The sequence below is a fragment of the Giraffa tippelskirchi genome, chromosome 8, assembly GCF_054371585.1.
Source record: "Giraffa tippelskirchi isolate mGirTip1 chromosome 8, T2T-mGirTip1v1.2.pri, whole genome shotgun sequence".
In the NCBI taxonomy this organism is placed as follows: domain Eukaryota; kingdom Metazoa; phylum Chordata; class Mammalia; order Artiodactyla; family Giraffidae; genus Giraffa; species Giraffa tippelskirchi.
In genome coordinates, this window is record NC_137282.1 from 131,407,911 (window position 1) to 131,430,063 (window position 22,153).

General features: G+C 46.2%; 2 protein-coding genes across 6 annotated transcripts; one reads left to right on the plus strand and one right to left on the minus strand.

Moving 5' to 3' along the window:
• Window positions 1-1,300: 1,300 nt before the first annotated feature.
• APOBEC2 (apolipoprotein B mRNA editing enzyme catalytic subunit 2) lies at window positions 1,301-14,077 on the plus strand. Its single transcript, XM_081520426.1, has 3 exons — window positions 1,301-1,577; window positions 10,326-10,889; window positions 13,678-14,077. The coding sequence occupies exons 1-2, from the start codon at window positions 1,447-1,449 to the stop codon at window positions 10,867-10,869; spliced, it is 675 nt and encodes a 224-aa protein (XP_081376552.1). The 5' UTR covers window positions 1,301-1,446; the 3' UTR covers window positions 10,870-10,889; window positions 13,678-14,077.
• An 873-nt stretch (window positions 14,078-14,950) lies between these two features.
• On the minus strand, window positions 14,951-21,851 carry OARD1 (O-acyl-ADP-ribose deacylase 1). 5 transcript variants are annotated; one of them, XM_081520430.1, is made up of 6 exons: window positions 21,751-21,851; window positions 20,856-20,935; window positions 20,364-20,508; window positions 19,261-19,319; window positions 18,154-18,266; window positions 14,951-16,650 (listed from the first exon to the last, which is right to left on the minus strand). In XM_081520430.1, exons 2-6 carry the CDS (start codon window positions 20,892-20,894, stop codon window positions 16,548-16,550), a joined length of 459 nt encoding a protein of 152 aa, XP_081376556.1. In that variant the 5' UTR covers window positions 20,895-20,935; window positions 21,751-21,851; the 3' UTR covers window positions 14,951-16,547. The 5 variants fall into 5 exon arrangements, with proteins under 5 accessions (XP_081376556.1, XP_081376557.1, XP_081376553.1 ...); XM_081520431.1 differs by having other exon boundaries at window positions 21,686-21,851; XM_081520427.1 differs by lacking the exon at window positions 21,751-21,851 and adding an exon at window positions 21,566-21,714.
• Window positions 21,852-22,153: the final 302 nt, after the last annotated feature.

Consider the following 22,153-nt stretch of genomic DNA (forward strand, 5'->3'; position numbering starts at 1 on the left):
TGGAGCTTGCTCAAATTCATGTCCATTGAGTCGGTGATGCAAGCCTACTTAGCCTTTGTTTATCTCTCTGGCCTCACCTCCTAAGTCTCCCAAGCCACACAAATGTCCCTACTTGGTCCTCAAACACACCAGGAATGCTCCCACCTCAGGACCTTTGCACCTGTTCTTCTGCTCCTTGGAACACTTCCGCCTTAGATATCCCTAAGATTATTTCCCTCAGCTTTTTCAGATCTTTTCTTAATTATTTCCTTTTCAAAGTTCTTCTCTGGCCACCCTATAAAAAACATGTCACTCTGTCCCCCTTCTCTGCCTTTTCTCCTTAGCACTACCAAACAGATCATGTATATTACTTACCCTATATATTGTCCAATCCCCTCAAGCGCCATGAGGGCAAGGATTTTCATTTGTTCTGTTCTTTGCCATGCCCCAGTAATTGAATCAGCCCTTGGCATATAACAGTTGCTCAATAAACATTTATTAAACAAGTAAGGACCAAATGAGAGGGAACACACACAGCAGTTGAATGTTTGGCCTCAGGAACAAAAAGTCCTCATTTTAATCCTGGCCCTGCCAGGATTTGGGGGTGATGACCCTAAACAGGGGCCTTAACCTTTCTGTGTAAAATGGGGATAATCCACATGACCTCCCAGGATGATTGAGAGCATTAAGCCTGATTTCACACAGAAAACACTAAAGTCACTGCCTGGCCTATTTCCAAAACTCTAAGCTTAGTCAATGGCAAAATAGTTACTTCTGGAGACTCCCAGTGGATGTGATGTTGCATTAGGCATCATTATAGGCAAATCAGCATGCACTCCCTTTGAGTAACAACTCACAGTTTCTTCCCCATCGGCAGTACTTATCCCCCTCACCCCATCTCAGGACCCTCCTTCCCTGAACCCGAGTCCCCCCAACCAGGCTGGCCTGGGTCCCGTTCAACACAAGCCTTGTCCCGCTTAAACCTCTGAGAGAGCTCCCCTCCGAAAACTCACCCACCCTAGGTCCCTTCTGCAATCTCCCCAGGCGAGCTGGGTGGGGAATAAAAAGAATAAAAGGTTAGGGAGGAAGAGAAAGAGAATGTGAAGACCTGTGTAACCTGGTGCAGGGGGCAGGGGTGCAGGCCAAGCCATCCCCACCTGCCAGCTTCCTGTCTCTGCTTCTAATAAATAGGGGACACCGATGGCCAGATTTTCCATTCCCCCCATCCCCGCACCCGCCGTCACTCAATTAAAAAAAGATAGAGCGAGAGAAGCTGGGGGAGGGGCCTCTGGCTATAAAGCCTGCAGGCCAGGGGCTGAGTGCACTTGCCTGGCCTGCCCCATCCTTTTCCTGTCACCCCAGGCAGATTTAGCTGCTGACAGCTGCTTGGGACTCTGCCGCCAGGCCTTGGCCCAGACCTACCGCCTCTCCCCTCTTTCTCGTTGACTCCAGAGCCTCAGCCCCTCCATGGCTCAGAAAGAAGAGGCCGCGGCGGCTGCGGAGCCTGCCTCCCAGAATGGCGAGGACCTGGAGAACCTAGAGGACCCCGAGAAGCTGAAGGAGCTGATTGAGCTGCCACCCTTTGAGATCGTCACTGGGTGAGAGCTGGGCGTGGGCTGGGCTCCTCCTCCCCAGCACAAAGCAGGGGGGACAGACTGGGGGACTTAGGATGGTAATAGTAGGGGTCAGGGTCATCACGCAACAGCCTTGAGAGCACACAGGTATGCACCACGTGGGAAGCAGCGGCAAATCTCCCTTGGCTTCTCAGAGTGACATCTCTGATCAGCGGAGGTAGGGGGAACTCAGGGGAATCCAGGACCCTGAGAAGGAAACTAGCCCTGGGGTTTCCTGGTGTTGGGGCGTCACCTGCCCCTCTGGGTAAAAGTAGTTTAGTCCCAGGGAATTTGGTGAGAACATGGGATACCGCCAGCACGTTTCAATACGGTCCCAGAGTACCTCCTCCTTCAACGTCTGTCCCTGCTTCTGAGTGGGCCTCTCCTCTACCTGTATGTCTCCCTCTCTTTCTTTAGAGCTTCTCCCTGAAGTAGAAGAGCCTAAGACAGGAAAGACAGATCCATCCTTTCCCAAGCTAGAGTGAGAAGCAGTCTGTTTTTCTTGCTGCATCATCTCCGAATCTCCCCAAGGGCTGAGATTCACAGCCACTCCCAGGGAAAAAGAGAGGTTGCAGGCCAGGTAACACAGGCCAGGGCTGGAGCTTCTGGGCAGAGAAGGTGTTCCTTCTCCCTCCACCACAGCCTGGAGGAAGCAGCACCTACAGCAGAGAATGCTGAGGCTCCAAAGAGGGTCCCCCTGTCTTGTCTAGATGATGCCACCTCCAGGAATAAAACAAGGCAGTCATCCTCCTCTTCTCTCCCTGTCCCCTTGGCAGAAGATTCAGCTAAATTCCTAAACAAAGAATAAGAAGGGAGTTTGTTGTTGTTGTTTAGTCGTTAAGTCATGTCCAGATCTTTGCGACCCCGTGGACGGTAGGCCGCCAGGTTCCTCTGTCCATGGGATTCTCCCGTCAAGAAGACTGGAGTGGGTTGCCATTTCCTTCTCCAGAGGATCTTCCCAACCCAGGGACTGAGTATGTGGGGGCATAAGGATTCCTTCCTGGGAGTCTCCAGCAATGCCCACAGGCAGAGGAGGGGCCACAGGAAGAGAAATTCCAGGAAGATTGGAGGCATGACGCCTTCAAGGGCAGAAGGAACCCTGGGAGGTGATTTGGACTTTCTGTTTGAAGCTGGGCAAGTGTTTTTCCAGTCCTGGACTGGCTGCAATTTTTTTCATTTGTAACCTTAGGAAGTTGTGCTAGTTGATTCCCAAGGTTCCTTCCGGCTGAGGCATTTTCCAGTTTCTAAGAGAACCTGAGGGAAAATGTATCCTAGTTCCTGAGGCAAGGCTTCAGGGAAGAGCCCCTGAACTTGCACTTGTCCGTGGCCAATCGAGTAATGTCACCCTCATCCCAGGATTAAAGGGGCAACAGGGCACAGATTAATATAGACACAGGGAGAGCCTAGGGCCGCCAGGCCAGGAGAGTCCTCCATTCCAGTGGCTTTTTATGGAAAGAGATTCTTTTTCTAACAGCTAAGTATGCTGGCCTATGCTGGCCTTGGTCTCACACACACACACAGGCACGCCCACTCTGTGCTGTGTTGTAATCTCCCCAGCACAGGGGCAGGGTCAGTTCAGAAGAGAATTAGAGTATGTTTGCTGAGTTAAACATGCTTTAGGGCTCAGGTGGTGGGTTTTGAAAGATTAAATCCTCTGATGTCATGGACACACGTCCGGGGCTTTATGATGCCGGCACACTTTCACAAGCCTGAGCTCACTCCAGCTTCACCAAGAGGCTGAGAGAGGAGCTGTGTCACTGCCACACTACAGATGGGGAAACAGAGTCAGGGAGGTCCAGTCATGCTCCTAGACCACAGAACCAGTAAGAGGCAAGCTTTCTGGCTCCAGCCTAGCGTCCTTCTCCCTGGTCTCCCAAACAGAGCTCCCACCTGTCTCCATCCTCCAGGTGGTGAGGCCCAAAGGCATCCCTGAGTCAAGGCTCACCAATGAGGCACAGTAGGGCCACTTTCTGGACGCTCTGAGAGCAGTTCAGGAGGGAGGTGGAGCCCTTTGTATTTCCCGGCCACAAGAACAGCTGTGGAGATCTGTCTCCTGGGCCCCTGCGGGTAAACAGACAACTTAAAATAGCCCCGAGGTACAGCTGTGTCTGTGAGGGGACAGGCCGAGGGAAAGCTTTTCTCTGCTCCGGTCTCCAGGTGTCCTGGCGTCAAAGGGCCAGCAGAGCCTAGCCTCCCTCGGGGGAGGGTCTCATCACACTGCTCCTTAGAACAGGGCCCCAGACTAGAACAGCAGACGGCTTTTGAGCAGTCTGAGGGAAGGGGGACTACCAGGTATGAATAAGGAGAAACGTGCCCACTTGTCGTGATTCTGGTTTGAATAGGGCACTCGGGACAGAAAGCAGGGAATTCCCTGGTGGTCCAGGGGTTAGAGCTGGGCACTTTCCCTTCCGAGGGCCTGGGTTTAATCCATGGTCAGGGAACTAAGATCCTACAGGCTGCACGATGCGGTCAGAAAGAAAAAGAAAGCAGACTTAAGAACATTAAGAATGATGTGGTAGAATATGCTAGCAAAAGGTCTATAGTAGCAGTAGTGTGCCCAGGGCTGTTCACGCCTCTCAGCTGAGAGTCCACTGGATGCATCTCTTACCACGTCTGTGTTCACTGACTTCCTGTTGGTTTCTTGAAATCTCCATAGTTGGTGTGTATACAGAAAAGCAGCAAATGTTAGAAATAGGGGCTTTTACAAAAAAAAAAAAAAAGCACTGAAAGAGAGAACCCTCTGAACAGGAATGGAAGGGCAGAGGAGGGATGTGCTTAAAAGGATAAGACTTGAGGCCCAGAGAAGGCACCATCCTTCAGTACCAGGTTTAATTTTTCAAAAGTCGACCATTGTCCAAAGAGAGGTTAGATTACTCAATCTGTCTTTTGGATGAGGAAACCAAGCCTCAGAGGGAGAGATAATTTGCCCAAAGCTAGTGGATGAAGACAGGTTTCCCAGGTGGCGCTGATGGTAAAGAACCTGCCTGCCAATGCAGGAGATGCAAGAGACTTGGGTTCGATCCCTGGGTTGGGAAGATCCCCTGGAGGAGGGCATGGCAACCCACTCCAGTGTTCTTGCCTGGAGAATCCCCACGGACAGAGGAGCCTGGAGGGCTATGGTTTATAGGGTTGCAAAGAGTTGGCCATGACTGAGCAACTAAGAACGAATACATGAAGTGGATGGAGTAGGATGTGAATCTCAAGACTGGCCGACTCCAAATCACCGCACCGAATCCAGAAAAAGGCATAAAGAGAAATCTTTTATGCAAATTCAACAAACAATTTCTGAATAGGAGTGAATAAATATTTACTGCCTGTTTTCCCGAGAAGTATTTAATCCCCATGAGGACAAGGACTCTGCCTTTTAGGTGTTTTCTCCCCAGCACCAAGAGCAGTGCCCAGCTCCTAACTGGTGCTCAATAATTATTTGTTGAATAAATGAGTGAACTCATGACTGAGTGCCTATGATGTGGTAGGCTCTCTGTCAGACATTCAGGTAGGGAATTAATGAGGGGAGGGCTACTTTTTATAACTTTTTATTTTATATTGGAGGGCTTCCCCTGTGGCCCAGATGGTAAAGAATTTGCCTGCAATGCAGGAGACCCAGGTTCAACCCCTGAGTCAGGAAGATTCCCCTGGAGAAGGGAATGGCAACCCACTCTAGTATTCTTGCCTGGAGAATTCCATGGACAGAGGAGCCTGGTGGGTTACAGTCCATGGGATTGCAAAGAGTCGGACGCGACTGAATGACTGTCACCTCATAGCTGATTAACAATGGTGTGATAGTTTCAGGTGGACAGCAGAGGGACTCAACCATACATACACATGTATCCATGGTCCCTCAACCCCCCTCCCACCCAGGCTGCCACATAACACTGAGCAGAGTTCCCTGTACTATACTGTAGGTCCTTGTTGGTTATCCATTTTAAATATAGCAGTGTATACACATTGACCCCGAACTCCCTAACCATCAGGGAGGGCTTTTTGAGGGAAGAAGTTCTGGATATATTGTTAATATATATACAAAGATCCAGCAGCACTAGGCTCACAAGAGAATTCCTCTGGTTCTTGCTTGCTTCTGAACTCAGCTTGCTTGAGGGAAGCTCCAGGGCACCCAAATGGGTTGGCTCCCCATCTCTCCATCCCAGCTGCAGCTCTGCCTGGCAGCACCCCTTGCTGTGTGTTTGTCTTTATCTCTAGTTACGTTGTGTATGATTTTACACGAAGCTGAACCTGCTATCAAAGGGGTTATTCTGGAACAGAGATAAATGGCACAGGCAGTGAGTCTCCTTTCAACCACTTCTTTAGTCACCAGTAGTTTACTCCACCCACATGAGGAGAGAGAGGAGAAGCAGGGTTCAGAGAAGGGCTGGACCAGGAGTCGGGGGCCTTCAACACCGCTATTAATGCCGTGGCTGCTCGCCCCTCACCTGGACTCCTGAGCAGGCTTCGAAGACTTGTTTTATAAAGGACAGGAGATGGTCACGGACTCTGGTCTCAGGGGAAGGTGGAAGCATATGTGCAGGATGGTGTTCCCCCAAGAAACTGGGCGGGCCCAAGAGAAAGGGCGGGCCCAGGGCTTGCGGAATCCCATCCAGAACTGCCAGTCAGGAGCCAGCAGCCCATCAAACACCTTCTTAGCTCCAGGAAGTCTGGCTGTTAGAACTCTGTTTCCCCACATTCCTCCTGATGATGCCCACTCTGGAGCATCCACTTTGAAAAGTGGTCCGATAAAGGGGAAAGGAAACTCAGATTGGCAATTCTACCTCTTTCAAGTAGGTCATGAAAAGGTCTAGTGAGCAAAGCGGAAATGAGTCATCACTCAGTTACCTATGAGTAGGTTTTCTGCTCCATGGATTATTTGGGGGGCAAATGTCTAATCTCAGACAAGCTTTCACTGCCCGCCAAGTTGCTTGCTTTCACTGTCTAGATTTATGCTTAGGAAATGCAAATGTTTTTTAATGTGAAAGTGAGGGGGTAAAAGAAATATATATATATATTACATTGAGTCACATGTCTTCTCCCTCCATCAAGCAGACAGTTGCCCCTCTTTTTCTAGATATAAGGGTTCTTGGTTTCCAGCCTAGAGAACTGCAGTGTCCAGAAACCCAGGTCTAAGGAGATGAAGTGTGAATGGCCTTGTTGCAGAAAGTATGAGGAAATGGTTCCTAAGGAGGTGCTAAAGTTGGCAGGAAGGGGTAGGAGTTATGCTGTTGGTTTCTGTGCTTGAAGAAGGGACTGGGTCCAGGTGAAGAAATCTATCATCAGCATCTCTCTCCTGGCCAACACTCCAACATACACTCACACACACACACTCAAACACATACATACACATATACACACACACTCACACTTCAGCAGGAAAATATCTGCTGGGGTTGAGAGCAAAGGACTATACATAAATATGGTACTGGAGCATGTCATGCTACTAGAAAATAAAAGATGTGTGATTATCTACAAAACCACTTGTCACTATTTCTGTCTTTCCACTCGTGGGCATAATGTTATTTAGTCGCTCTGTCATGTCCGACTCTTTTGCGACCCCATGGACTGCAGCCCACCAAGCTCCTCTGTCCATCAGATTTCCCAGGCAAGAATACTGGAGTGGGTTGCCATTTCCTTCTCCAGGCGATCTTCCTGACCCAGGGATCGAACCCATGTCTCCTGCATTGGCAGGTGGATTCTTTACTATTGCGCCACCAGGGAAGCCGAGTGGGCATACTAGTGTTGACTTACTTTGTGATTCTATAGCATGACCCAAGATGACCACGTTGGCTAGCTCTCTGGAGGAATTTCAGACCACCTCTGTTCTCCTGGTGACCCTCCACAACCTGGCTGTTTCAGTCTGTGAGAAGCCCAAAGAACCTCATTCAACCTGTATGCTCCTTCTGGAAAGACCAAGAATCCCACTGAGAAGTCAAGCAGGCTCAGTCTCTGAGCTAACCCAAAGAAAGACTGGGAGCCGAGACCTTCCGTGACTTTCTTTTGCCCCTTGAATGCACTTCCCTTTCTGAGGTACCGGGTCCAGAAGGCCCTGCTGAGGGACAGGGCAGACCATGAGGCTGCTGGCCCCAGGGTTGGAAACTGATATTTATGGAGAGGTGAACGTTCTTCCTCTCCACTGGGCTTCCCGTTTCTCTGGGCCCTTTCCTCTTGCCTAAAGAAGAGGACAGGCTGAGAGAAACATCAGTTGTAGATCATCCAGCCAACACGCAACCTCACATTGGGCCAAACATGTCTTCTCGGTTGGGCTGTACTTGGCAAAGCTGGAGCAATACTTTCCAGTTTCCAAAAGGAAACCTGAGGGACCACATAGGAAGCTACTGCTGAAGCCCCAAAGCCAACCAAGCAGCTATGAATCCTTCCAAAACTCGACCTGCAAATCCATTCTATAGGTGGCTCTGGATTGGACTTGGGGACGGTGTGGGGTGGGGCAGTGTGGTTGGTCTGGCACTGATCAGAGAGGGGAAAAAAAAGGTTACAGCAAGAAGAGTAGGCTCCACGCTTCTCGGGAGGAAAAAAAGCCACTCTAGGAAGTAAAAGGATCATTTAGCAACTGGCTGAGTTGAGGAGTGGTCTTCTGGGGTGAGTTTAATGGGGGAGAGCTCAGGGTAAGTGACTTCCCAGCAGGGACTGAAAGAGGAGAGGGGAATCATCAGGCCATCCTTTCTCCCCAAATGTTAAGTAAATAATAAACACATTCAACCAGGGACAGAGGGACTTAGAGAGCTAAAGATAGTACTCGAAGGAATCCCGGGGCTGGGGCCCCAAACACATCCATCTCCACAGTGGAAACTTAACCTGACAGCAAGGGACATGGAAACCTGGGTGGAGAAAATTTGGTGATGGGGGAGGGGACGACTGCAGGGAAACAGCTCAAGTTTACTCAGCTCTTTGGCACCTGCTACTTATCCCTAAGCAGCCAAGGCCCTGGGATACCAGGGATCCCCCGGCAGCCCAGGGAGTTGGGTGACCTCTCTGGGGGGAGGGGAGGGGTGTAGGTAAGAAAGAGCAGAGTTACTAGTTGGGGATCTTCTGGGGCAACCACAGAGATCACATTTTTTAAAGCTTTTTTATTTTTGTCTGCACTGGGTCTTCATCGATGCACGTGGGCTTTCTCTATTTGAGGCAAGCAAGGGCTTCCCATTTTGGAGGCTTCTCTTGTTGTGGAGCACAGGCCTTAGGGAGCAGGGCACAGTAGCTGCATCATGCGGGCTTAGCTGCCCCTCGGCATGTGGAATCTTCCCGGAGTAGGGATTGAACCCATGTCCTCTGCTTTGGCAGGCTGATTCTTAACCGCTAGACCACCAGGGAAATCTGAGATTACATTTTTAAAAAGAAAACATTCAGCCTCTCCAGCTGGTACTCATCCCCTCCTCTCCTTCTGATCTTTTCAGTCTCTCTTGTTACAGCCTCTTCATTTTCCTTGGCCTTCAAACCTGCACAAATCTTCCCTATTTTAGAAAAACACACACATACAAACAAGACAATCCTCAACTCTGATGCTTGCTTTAGCTTCTCTCCTTTTTTACCTTACTCCTACCAAACTTTTTGAAACACCTGGCCTTTTTCTGTTGCTTTCATTTCCTAATCATCCACTTACCCTTGAAGCCACTGGACATATTCATCACCGAGTCTGGTGCCCTAACACAGCAAGTGGGCTTCCCAAATTTCAGACTTTTCCCCAGCTTCGCTCTCTCTGCCTAAAGTCACCCCAGTAACTCTTCCATGGACCTCAGTTTCATTATACTTTTCTTTCCTCAGGAACCTGTAACAATTCTCTATTGACTCCTGAGTCAAGGCTAAACTTTCAAGAAACTTCACCATGGGTCCTTACTCCACACCTCATCATTTTCAGTCTTCTATTGTTCTCAGGTGTTTTACATCTTTTCTTTCCAGCTAGAATCTAGCTGGTAGATTATAAGCATCTAAAGGACAGAGGCTAAGTCTTTTATGGTTTTGAAATGTGTCAATACTACAAAAGTTAATTCATATCAAAGTTCCCTGAGGTAGCCTAGCCTCAAAAATAAACCTCCTTGGACGCTTACATGACAACCATTCTTTCACCTGAGGGAAAAGACGACATGAGAAAGTCCTTGGGAGAGTCTGGGACTGCACATTTTAGGCCACCCCTTACCTAAGATGCAATATCTGTGAGTGACAAGGAGAGATTATGAAAGCATGAAATATTCTGCACAATCTTTGCCATGCTGTCATGAGAATTTTTACAGGCTTGCTACTTTGTAAAACTACTATTTGGACACTGCTTTTCAAACCTGGCTACTTATTTGAATCATCTGGAGAATTTTTATTTAATACTGATGCCCAGGCCTCCTCTAAATATTCTGATTTACTTGGTGTGGGGCACCAGCAGGGACATCTGTAGCTCCTCCAGTGGATTCTAATGTACAGTCAGGTTAAAGAGTCATAATTTAGAAATCTGAGCGTGTGCTGTGTGTTGAGAGTGAAGGTGCAGTGTTTGATGATCTGTGCTACTGTGGTGTCCAGGATGCACACCTCACTCCACATTCTCTCTTCTCCTTTAGATACACCTTTCAAATTCCTTCGTGCCTTTGTCACCACCATTAGCGTAGGCAAGGCCTGTTTCAGTAGAGAGAATGAATCTGTCCCCGGGGGAATTGATCTTGGAAAGCCTCCTACTCCAGGCGAGTCCTAGAACAAGAACTCATCACCCACTCTCCTTCCCTGTGCCTTTGTCTCCTTGACCCACAGGGAGCGACTGCCTGCCCACTATTTTAAGTTTCAGTTCCGGAATGTGGAGTACAGCTCCGGGAGGAACAAGACCTTCCTCTGCTATGTGGTGGAAGCGCAGAGCAAGGGAGGCCAAGTGCAGGCCTCTCGAGGGTACCTGGAGGACGAGCACGCCGCTGCCCACGCGGAGGAAGCCTTCTTCAACAGCATCATGCCGACCTTCGACCCTGCCCTGCGCTACATGGTCACCTGGTACGTGTCCTCCAGCCCCTGCGCGGCCTGCGCGGACCGCATCGTCAAGGCCCTCAACAAGACCAAGAACCTGCGCCTGCTCATCCTGGTGGGGCGGCTGTTCATGTGGGAGGAGCCCGAGGTCCAGGCCGCTCTCCGGAAGCTGAAGGAGGCCGGCTGCAGACTTCGCATCATGAAGCCGCAGGACTTCGAGTACATCTGGCAGAATTTCGTGGAGCAAGAAGAGGGCGAATCCAAGGCCTTTGAGCCCTGGGAGGACATTCAGGAGAACTTCCTGTACTACGAGGAGAAGTTGGCGGACATCCTGAAGTAGGCAGCTAGGTTCAGCCTCACGTGAGTCTGTTCACTGTCAACTTGGGTAGAAGGTCAGGTGGAATGAGTGGTCTCTTTGATTTTCCTTTGAAAGGATTTCATGTTTTTCGTTTTTCTGGTTGGTGGGAACAACATTCCTAGATCTTGCCTTTTCTCTTTTCTCTAAATTTCTCTCCCTAAATCCTTTCTCTCCTACCCTTTTATATCAAACTGACTTTCTCTATTAACTTAGAGTGCTCAAAGGTGATAGAAATCCATGAGACTGAATAACTTTCTAAGATGAGGATGGTACAAGAACCTGTTGTGCACGCGCGCACACTCGGTTGCTTGGTCATGCCCAAATCTTTGCGACCCCATGGACTGTAGCCAGTCAGGCTCCTCTGTGCATGGAATTTTCAGGTAAGAATACTGGAGCCGATTGCCTTTCCTACTCCAGGGGATCTTCCCAACACAGGGCTCGAACCCTCCACGACTCTTGCATCTCCTGCATTTGGCAGGTGGATTCTTTACTACTACACCAGCTGGGACGCCCGCAAGGACCTGTTACTGAACAGCAAAGATATTTCAGTCCTCTAACAAGTCCCCATGTCCACCTGTCCAAACTTACTAACTCTAGACACCTTCTAGACACTCTGCCCCCACCCCATTTGCAATCTTACCATTCTGTTTTTCCTTTAATGCTGGGTTTTCATTCCCACAGGGGCATTTTCCCCCTTCAGTTTTGGTACTTTTGAATGTCCTTGAATGGATTTGTATTCAACTCTTTGTGAGAAGGGAGGCAGAGAAACTCATGTTTTCAAACAAATGGTTCTGCTTTGAGGGAGACCAGGAATTGCTTTATGAATGTACAATGCAAGAATACTTCTCTAATGTTGGGAAGACCTCAGCAGAACTTGCAGAAAAACGATTAATTCAGGAATGAGGATAATAAAGCAACAAGTTCTGCTATAAAGGAACATTTAAAGGATTAAAAAGATGTTTGCAAATTAGGCAACAGCTCAGAAGTAGCCTCCTAACAGGTATCAAGATGGGCTGGAAGAACTGGAAGTAAAGATTAGCTACTTAGGCAAATAATTAGGACACAAGTAAGGCCAATTCGACCTCTTGCTGAGGGTAAATTAGACTCTTTTAGAGAAACAGGCCAACTGCCCTCAGGAAAGAGGGTACAGGATCTCCTCCTGTCTCCTTTTGGTCTGATCTAGTTTGCTCCCACAGGAAGTGTTATGTTTGACTAAGTCCCTTTACAAGACCTGAGTTACTGATCAAAAATTTCCCTCACCAGAGAAAGGGTCTTCACACCCTCTTATCCAGCTTTAATTCTGAGACACCTCACAGATTAATAAAACATGAAAGCAGCATGCTTCCGTGAAGATGTTAAATTTATTTTTGGTGCCTCTCAGTCTTAATACTCGAAAGAGATGTTGCTTCATAGACATGTTCTGGAAACATCAATGTTCCAGAGCCTGATGTTGGCAGGTCTATGCACACAGGGTGTTGGATCATTCTGCAGCTGAGCATTCGCCAATCCATGAAGTCACAGTTCTCAGCCATTACTTACAAAAAAAGCAGGCCCCCTTCACTGAATTCAGTGAGACCAGGGTCAGATAGTGCCATGTGATACCTTGCTCACCTAAAATAAGACACCACTCAAGAGTGGTGGTGAGCAGTAATACAAAGATTTCCAAAGGTGACTTCTGAAAATACAAAAATTCCTTGAAGATTTGATTAGTGTAGGGAGTAGCACTCATAATTATAAACCCTACATAAATTCTGTAGAATGATGACTGGCAGCCTAATTTGAACTCTAGTATACTTTCTTCTTAAACGTATACTTTCTTCTTAAACATCTTGTAGTCACAGGCCACTTCTTCCAGCTGCCAAACTAGCAAGACCTCAGAGATGAGTGTGTACTTACCTATTAAGTCAATTAATTAAATAGCTAATAAATCTGCTATAAAAATTAAGCATTTCAAGGAGGATTAAAAGCTTTTAATTTTGGATAATTGAGAGTTGCCTCTTATGCTGATCTAAATCAACATAAACAAACAAATCAGTTTGAGAGAAAAGTCCACTTCTAAGTCGAATTATTTTTTAATAAAATATTATTGGACATGTTCCACATTCTAAGCCTCCTTCCATTAGTGTACATAATCATATTATCTGGACCCATTAACATGCTTCCCTGTACTCTATTTGAGTTGCTCATATTCTTGAAAGGAGAGGTTAAAATGTACCAAGTTAAAAAAAAAAACTGGCATGAAATCAAGTTGCAATCTAAAAGCCCCAAAGAACTCTGCTTAATTAAAACTCTCAAGAAATGAGCATTTGTTAAAGAAAATGTGTCTCATATGTCTGCTTCCATCTTTTGAAAAAAATGACAGAATAGGATTTAACCATATAGTTAAAGCAAGATAACATAGTTAAGCTTCCCAGGTGGCTCAGTGGTAAAGAAACCGCCCACCAAGCAGGAGACATGGGTTCAATCCCTGAGTCGGGAAGATCCCCTGGAGAAGGAAATGGCAATCCACTCCAGGATTCTTGCCTGGGAAATCCCATGGACAGAGCAGCCTGGCTGGCTAGTCCACGCAGTTGCAAAGAGTCAGACACAACTTAGTGACTACACAGCAGCAGCAGCAACATAGCTGAAGCAGATCTCTTCTGGGGCTTTCTCTGTGTGAACCACACCAAAATACCAATGAAACAAATCCAAACCTGAGTAAACAAATAAACCCTAACTCAAAAAGAAAACTCTTCGTTGTTTGGGGCCAGCAGGACTCTCAGTAACATTGCTTTCTGTTTTCTCACAAAGGTCTGGCTGCTGCCACCAAGAGACAGCAATGACACATGTGATCATCCGGGACATGCCTGACTTCCTAATACCACTTGGAGCTGGACAACATTCGACACCAACCAATCCTACTGCTCAAGGCCCTCTGAGGACTCAAAATACACTTATGCTGTAAATCACTTAAGCTGTACCTCTCTCTCTAAGGCTGCTCTTGGGAAACAGGAAAGTGAGTTGTTTAGAGAGAAATGGCACCAGGCTCCGTGGGACTGAAAGTCCGTATTATTTCCCCAATTGGGCTTAGCGCAAAGAGCCTCAGACCCAAAGTCTGAACAATCTTTGAAACATGTCTAGAAATGCATCTCATGTTAAGTTGGGATTTTTTTTTTTAAACAGCAACATTAATAAAAGAGGTGGCATAGTCTTTCTGTGATCAGGTTTTTTAAGGAACTAGAACATTTAGAAATTATAGACAGTGAGCAAATCGCAGAAACAGGGATGCCCCAGGTTATGAACCAAGCCACAACATTATATAAAATGGCTCCTCCGTCCATGGGATTCTCCAGGCAAGAATACTGGAGTGGTTTGCCATTTCCTTCTCCAATGTAAAATGGAAGAAAGGCTTAAACCAGAACTTGCCAGGGCTACCCAGGATGTACCAACTCCCATGCAGACTTCACACCTTGGTCTTGACCTTCAGAAAATACTGTCTCAAGATTACTTGTAAATGAGTGTCTTTTCTCTCCTCTGGAAACAAGGAGTGTGGCAGAGGATGAAACAAAAGGCACAGGAAATCTGTTCCTAAGGAATATAAACATCCCAATTGCCAATCCATAAGCAAATAGCCCCTTGATTAAAGAGGAAAGGGCAAGAAGTAGGATTTAAATGTTTGGATACACATAATGTAGTGGTCTGTGCATCTTACTTGATGGCGAGGGCACGATGGTATCAAGTCTCATTTTTTAAAAGGCTTGTTTGAGTTCTATGTAGAAGCAAAATTTCACATGTGAATTTCTGGGTGTTTGCCAAAATCTAACTAGGTTTCCAGGAATAATGTGTCCATTCTGATTATCAGGTCATGCCTCCTTTCCCCAGGCTTCAAGTGTGATAAGTCATCGGAATTTGACCCCAAGACTATCTGCAAATGACAGGGCACTTTATCACATCCCTGTGAAATTCCACTTACAGCCAGACCTTCACAAGACTAGGTTTTAATAGAAATGTGAAGGCGGCTCATACTCCATGAAACAAATTAACCCCATCCATTAAAATGTAGACGCACCCTAGAAAACCAATGTTTTGACCCAGTGATAAGATTTATTTGCAGAGTTAAGCAAAATACTTTAATTCTAAGTTTCCTCTTACCACCCCACTGTCATTTTCAGTTTTGTACATTCTTTCTTCCCTTTCAACCTCACTGTGTGTGGACAGAAACAAAGCTCCAGGAAAGGCCTTAGTCTACAAGTTTGACAATGAACTTGCTCCCAGCACTGCCCCTACCCCAACAACATGGAGAACTTGTCTTATACACAGATACAGAAGTCAAATACTTTTTGAAACTGCTGTCTCATATCACGCTGACACATGATAAGAACACAAGTCTAAAGTACAAAGATTACATTTAACCAGTGCTCTCTTGGTGTTTCAAGCCCCTTCTAAAATCGTTCTTTTACACTTAGGAAAGCATCAAGTCCTATGACCGACCAAGAATTCACTCTATGGATAAAATCAATAGCAGGTCTGTCTGATCTCCATACCACAGGAAGAGGACAGAGGGTGGAAATAGTCTCCTAGTTTTCCCCACATCTCTGATACTGAACCACTGGCTAAAATCCATGAGCCTTATTCTTCCACCATGGAAATCAAGGGTGGACAAAGTGCTGCTCTGAGCTTAGAAGGGGACAAATTTACTCTCTTCCATCCTAGCTGACCACATCAGAATCCTCTGGAGCTCAAAACACAAAACTGGCCATTCTCCCCCACCCCCAACTACCAAATTAGAATTCCTGTTTAAGAGGGAGTAGACCTTTATTTTAAAGAGATTTGTATGGATTTTGTTGAGAACTGCAGATTGAGTCATTCATTAGTTCACACTAAGAACTTTGCCAGGTATTTCACATATGTTATTCCATGTTTTATGACTGAATTCAGACAGGTTTAGTCACAGAAACTATATGGTGGACAGGAGAGAGGAAGAGTTCACCACAAGGAGATCCTAAAAGCCTGCCTTTCCAGTGTTCTTGCCCATTCTGATTGTCTTCTCACCTTGCCACTCTTCCTACTGGGCCCTCTGACTCTTCCAAATTAAGTTACAGGTGAATCCTCCGTTAGTCGAATACAGAACAACACAGACATGTGCACAGAACCTCACTGGAGCCCCCCCCAAAAAAGATATTTATTTTTCCATTTTTGTCACCATAAATTCCTTGTGAACATTCCTTTTGTAATTTAAACAAAAACCAAACCCGTAATGCTCTCCTAGGATGAATTTGATGCCGTAAGGATAATACCAAGTAAGTGCACAAATGACACAAGATGCAAAATTAACTGAAACGGTCATCCTTCCTGAAATTTCTCTGAAAACAGCAGAGAAGTAAAAGCAATGCTGCCACCTAATGGAAACCCAAACAAATCACACAGCATCCCCAGCAAAATAGGGGTCCTAGGCCCAACATTTGGTCCCTCCCCTTACCTTCCTGAAAAAGAAAAATTCCCAGCAACAAGCAATCCCTTCTCCAGAGTCCCATTCAATCCTGAGAATACAGCAACCCAGGTCTGGCTTGTGACACAGACTACTTCACAATAAACGGTCCTCTGACCATTTTAAGGTCGGTTTGCTCAGTCCTGTGGCCCAGGTGATACAGAAAGTAGACACATCCAAAATGCTCTTCTGTTCAGAGTGTGTACACAGTAATTCTGATGTCTGTTGCCTCAAAGACCTCCTCAATTATTGCGGATACATTTTCCCATTGCAGACGATCAAGACCACATCCAATCCTGAAAAAAGACATAACATCTCCACTGGTTGTGATTGAGGAAAAGGCTCCTTCCCTCTTTCCCAAGGCTGCATCCACCCAAAGCCAAAGATAACATCTGGTTTCACACCTATAGGCAACCATGATGGGAGTTAAAAGTTAATTCCTATTGTAAGTCACCTAAGGCTGCTTCCTCGACAGCCCTAACATCCAATAGCTGTCAGTTCTCTTTTGACAAATAAAGTACCAATTCCCAGTTACTTCAGGGTACATTTAGAAATGCGTAACTCTGCCACGAGACAGAAGAACTCACTATTTCTACTACTGAAAACTAGCCGTGGGTAGATGGGAAAAGGTTGGTATTTTTTAAATGTGTTAGTCACTCAGTCATGTTTGACTCTTTGTGACCCCATGGACTATAACCTGCCAGGCTCCTCTGTCCATGGGGATTCTCCAGGTAAGAATATTAGAGTGGGTTGCCATGCCCTTCTGCAGAGGATCTTCCCGACCTAGGGATCAAACCTGGGTCTCCCGCACTGCAGGCAGATTCTTTACCGACTGAGCCACCAGGGAAGCCCATTTTAAAAATACACTTATGATAACAGAATGTTAAGGAAGATAACTGGGAAATGCCAAGCTGATTGTAATTCCAATCTTCCCAACACCCTGGTGAGAAACCTCAATCAGCCCACAAAACTCTTACAACTGGCACCTTTCTTCCAAGATGTTACTTTACTGATCTTCAATATCCACAGGGAAAAAAGAAAGGCTTAAAATTGATAATTTTATATTAATGTGTTAAGTACCTGAAAAAATTGTGATAAAAAAAAAGTTTCTGGTACATAAGTCATGAATATATTAACAGACCAGTGTAAGATGAAGGACCAAGTAGCCACATTTCTAACTCGGAGCTTGGAATAAACCTGCATGCATGGTCAGTACTGACTCAGAACTAGTCTGACAGGAAGAGAAGGGACCCCAAGCCTATTTCTGAAAAGGAAACTAAGAGGATACCGAACCCCCAACATCAGTCCCTTAAGTTCCCAATATCTAGGGTCTAAGACATTACATCAGTGACATACCCTCTGGCTACTATCCATGCTGAACATAAATAAGCATGCAGTTTACAAAGCAGTGATAACCTGTAACTTTGTTCACACAGAATGAACAGGTTTGGGACACCTGAAGTGGTCCAGAGAGAAATCAAAATTGCTCAGTCTTAATTCTTTAGCTGTACTGGAGGATGCCTAGAATTCAACAAATAGTGGTGAACAATGGTTTCTCCCTACTAGGCAGGCTGAGGAAGATCTGTGTTTTAATCATCCTGATTCATTCAGCCCAAGCTAAAAGATGGGTATGCCTTGAGTGAAGATCTGACAACTGGTTTACTGATGATTTTTAAATGTTTTGAAATTTGTCCACCTTTAAGTCTACATTTTGGGTTAAGATAAGCTTTTAAATCATTTGTCTTTGGGTAAGAAACCCCACCAATCAAGTCTTCATTTAGGGCCCCAGATTTCCTTGCCTTGGCATGGAAAGGTCGGTGACGCCATTCTTCAGACAATGGGACTTCATAGCCTCTAAACTCTTCCGTAAGTTTTCATAAGTTGGTTTGTGTGAAGCCCTTTTCTTTGTAATCTGAGTACGAAAAACAAATTCAAATTTCCATTAGTCCAAAATGAGAGCCAAAGAAACATCATTATGTTCTCCCAACATCATGATAATTAAAATAAGTATGCTTTTATAGACTAGTCTAGATAACAAATGTCATATGGTCTCTTCTAGTTATGGGAGTCCCTCAGGAATCCACTGAATAGAGCCAGAGACCCAGACACTGCCACATATTTTCTTTTCCTAAGAAACCCAGATTAGCAGGTGTGCCTATTGTCTATTGTTTTTAAGCAAGGTAGGTGAAAGTTCCTGTGCCAATTCCAAGAGATAAGCTATGTATCTGTAACAAGGAAGAATCCATAGCACCTAAAAATTTCCTGTTAGGTTTATTTATTTAGAAACAGTGCTTGCTTTTTATTTCCCTATAAAAGAACAGAAAGAAACTGGTAGCATTCCAAACAAGACTGAAAGTCACAGTAGCTTTAAGGACAGCATCCCCACTTTGTATGCTACCCAAATCAAGCTTGTAGTGAGTTGGCTCTAAGTCATCCAGCAGCATCACCAAGAAGCTGCACTCCCTCACGGGTCAAAGACCATTGGGACAGTGGAAGAAATCCACATGGAGGAAGCAGGCAGGAGAGGAGCAGAGTATTACCTGGCACTGCATTTGGTAAGGAAGAAGGAAAGAAAAACTCTTTTGCGCAATCCGTCTCGAGACTTTATTGTCTCTATTTCACGACGACAATGAAGGAATGAAAGCAAGGGAAGCATCCCTAACTTTTGTACATCATGTAACAGGTCTTTGGTAAATATCACTACTTTTTCCCATGGAGTTGGGATGCAGCCTCATGTTTCTAACCCAACACACCAAATAGCCCCCACCTCTGGATCTGAGTTGACATGAAGTCAGCTTTTGGACATCTTTGATTGTCTATGAAGAAACACTGTGATCAACACAAATGCAGCACAGCCCATCTGTTTGCTAATACTTAAAACTTACTGAGAATCGGCCCCGTCTTACCAAGTAATATACGTATCGTCCATCTCTCTTCAGAACAGCCACTTCTCCAGACTTTTTCTCTAAGAAAAACAGTTATTTAATAGTAAAAAAGAAAAACCGAAACACGGATCTTCATTCTTAGATTTTTAAAAGATCTTTATAGATCTGACTCTACTTCAGAACTAAAATTAATTTTCAACTCTGAAGAACTCTTTGATCCTTATCAGCCTTCCTAAATACATATTCCTTAAGTTCCAGTTTTCCTACTGTTTTAGGAAATCATGTTTTCAATCATGTTTTCCTCTCACTCCATCGTCAATCCTGCTGCATTTTCAAATACCCTTCCTTGTTCTCTTAAAAAATGTTAATGTCTACTGCCTTGAAATGTTTTAGAATGTACAGCATTTTTTACTTGCCAAATGTGTATTTAATAATTTAATAGTTATCTTTTCACATACAAACAGCTAATGTGTTAAGCATTATGGGGACCGTAGATGTATTAACATTAAAAACTTAATTATTTAACAGTTTCCCGTCAGGAGAACGTGTGGTGTTTTGAAACAAATATAATACAAAGCAGTAAGAAGTTGCTTTCTTTAGGCTGGGAGTGGAATCACCAGTGGAGACGGATTCAGTAAGCCCAGACTGTGATCTAAGCAACTGTTTCAGAAGCTCTACCTGTGATTCTGGTACACACTTCTGCTTTACAATCACTGGGAGCAAGCAACAGGAAGTGTTTGTAAGGAAAAGTTCTAAACTTTCTGAAGCATGATAAGCCCAGTACGGGCAAACAGAGAATCCTGAATGCCACGCTAAAAGCTATGGACTTTGCTAAGCATGCCAGAGTTATTAAAGGTTTCAGACAAACGGAGTAATATTATTAAGAAAGATTTATGAAAGAGGGGGAAGAAATTTAAAACTTTTACAAGAACTCAGGTTTCGTGGGCCAACCCAAACTAGAGGCCATCTCTGTAGAGAAAAAACTTAATCTCCAGAGTTAAAAGGACTCGGTAGTTAGGAACCCCATCTGTGCATATATATTTTGTTTAAATTATTAAGCTTAACAGTAGCATCAAAAGATGGTCTAGTCAGGGCAGGTGAGTTCAGCTGCTTTCAAAACTCACGTTGATTTAACAGTTCCTGCACCCCTCCAAATTTCTTCTTGAAGAGGACAGCTATCCCAGCGCCCATTCGACAGTCCTCACTGATGCAGTGCACTAAAGAGTCTGTTTTGGGGCATGCAAAAAGGTCTCCTTTCACATAAGTAATCTAAAATGTGCAAACAGAAAGAAAACTTTTATTAGATATAGAAAAATATCATGCTACTTCTTTTCCTTTACCGTGCCCACCACCACCACTACCTCTCCCCCCTCATCTCTCCTTCATTTAAAAGACAAATTCTCAGAATTTAATTTAAGGAGTTAGCTAAAGCGAATTAAAGCATGTGCAAAGTAAAGTAACGAGTGGGCTCTGCCTAAGATTGTATCAGCCTTTCTAAAATAAATCAACTGGAGAGAAAAAAAGACAATTCAATTACTAGTTTAATTAGAAAGTGTTTGTGCTTTGACCTCAATCATTCTGAATTTCAGTTCACCAGTAAGTTAATAGTTACGCACTCGGCTTCCTTCTGAATCTTCATGAGGGCTGCCAGCCATGATACTGGGTAGCTATTTCCAGAACTTATGTGTTTCTTCAGCTATAAGAAGGGGAAAGGAAGTAAAAATGCTTAGGCAGCTCGAATATATTACATTCAGGACCCCCCCCCCCGTTTTATCGCTGAATGTGACTTCTCTTCTATAGAAAGGAACGCAAAAATTCTCTGGGGCAAGGAGGAGAGAAAGAATGCCTGGGTTCGGAGGCGGCCGTGACCCGACTGCATTTCGCGCTTCCCAGGAGCGGAAGAAAGGCAGTCCTAGGACCCGCCTCCTCCTTTCCCCGCGCCCGCGCCGAGCAAGACTGATTTAGGACAGTCTTTTCTCTGAAAGATGCAAAAGTACTTCCCCACCCCATTGGGGCTGGCCCAGGGACAAAAAGGTGGGACTTGGCTACAGTCCCGTTAAGTCGCCAACTAGAGAGTGTACCGGTCAGGCGGAGTGTACTGCGAAGGCGCGGGCAAGGGTGAGAGGGAAGGCGGCCCCTCAAGGAAGGCTCACCCCCATCTTTCTTTGGAGGGCGGGGAACTGGGGGAAGAAGTAGAGAGAGGCCTCCCATTTTCTGTCTCCTACCCTAGGGCTGATCAGCCAGGGCGTAGGGCCTGTCCCGGGATTCCGTGGGAAGAAGCGAGGAGGCTTGCTCAAAGCCCCACCGTACCGCCGTTACCCTTCACCTGGAAAGGAGCCGGCCGTTACGAGGTCCCGCCCCGCGGGGAAGGGTTCTGGTAGGTGGGTAACAGCGGACGAGCCCACGATACGAAGCCAATCCCACCACAGCCTTTAATTGCGCGCACCTAAGATGGCCGCCCACCATCCGGGAGCCAGGCGGAAACGAGCCCCTCTAGCTAGCTAGCCGAACCTGCACTCTTTGGTGATGGCCGCCGAACTTCCGGCGGTGAAGGCCGTAGAGCACCCGACCGCCGCCGCCGCCCGGGCACGCGTAACGAGACAGCCGAATGCAAGTTCGGTAGAGCGGCGCCTGCGCATTAAGTCCCAGGGGGTGTGTCGCCAGGGGCCGCATAGCAGAGGGAGGGCAGTTGGCAAAGGAGTTAGTTAGCGCCTGCGTGGTACTAAAGTTCAGGGCGGTGTTTGAGTGGAAGGGTCCGGCGCGCCTAGAAGGCGCCTGCGTATTTCTTCGGCCGGATAGGAGCCAATCAGGAAACTGGGCGTGGCTGAGGCACACGCCTGCGCGGTGCCGCTCCTGCGGGGGTGGGGCGAGCCCAGAGCTCGGGGTAGGGGGCGTGGCCTAATAGGCGCCTGCG

What these genes read in the sequence shown, in the direction of transcription:
- OARD1 (XM_081520430.1), bottom strand. Translation starts at nt 20,894, where the DNA reads ATGGCTGGCAGCCCTCATGAAGATTCAGAAGGAAGCCGA. An exon ending in GCAGGAACTGTTAAATCAAC is followed by an intron (nt 19,320 to 20,363) that starts GTGAGTTTTGAA and finishes TGTTTTTCTTAG; the next exon opens with AGAAAAAGTCTGGAGAAGTG. An exon ending in ACCGACCTTTCCATGCCAAG is followed by an intron (nt 16,651 to 18,153) that starts GCAAGGAAATCT and finishes GTCTTTTTTCAG; the next exon opens with GATTGGATGTGGTCTTGATC.
- APOBEC2 (XM_081520426.1), top strand. Translation starts at nt 1,447, where the DNA reads ATGGCTCAGAAAGAAGAGGCCGCGGCGGCTGCGGAGCCTGCCTCCCAG. An exon ending in CCCTTTGAGATCGTCACTGG is followed by an intron (nt 1,578 to 10,325) that starts GTGAGAGCTGGG and finishes CTTGACCCACAG; the next exon opens with GGAGCGACTGCCTGCCCACT.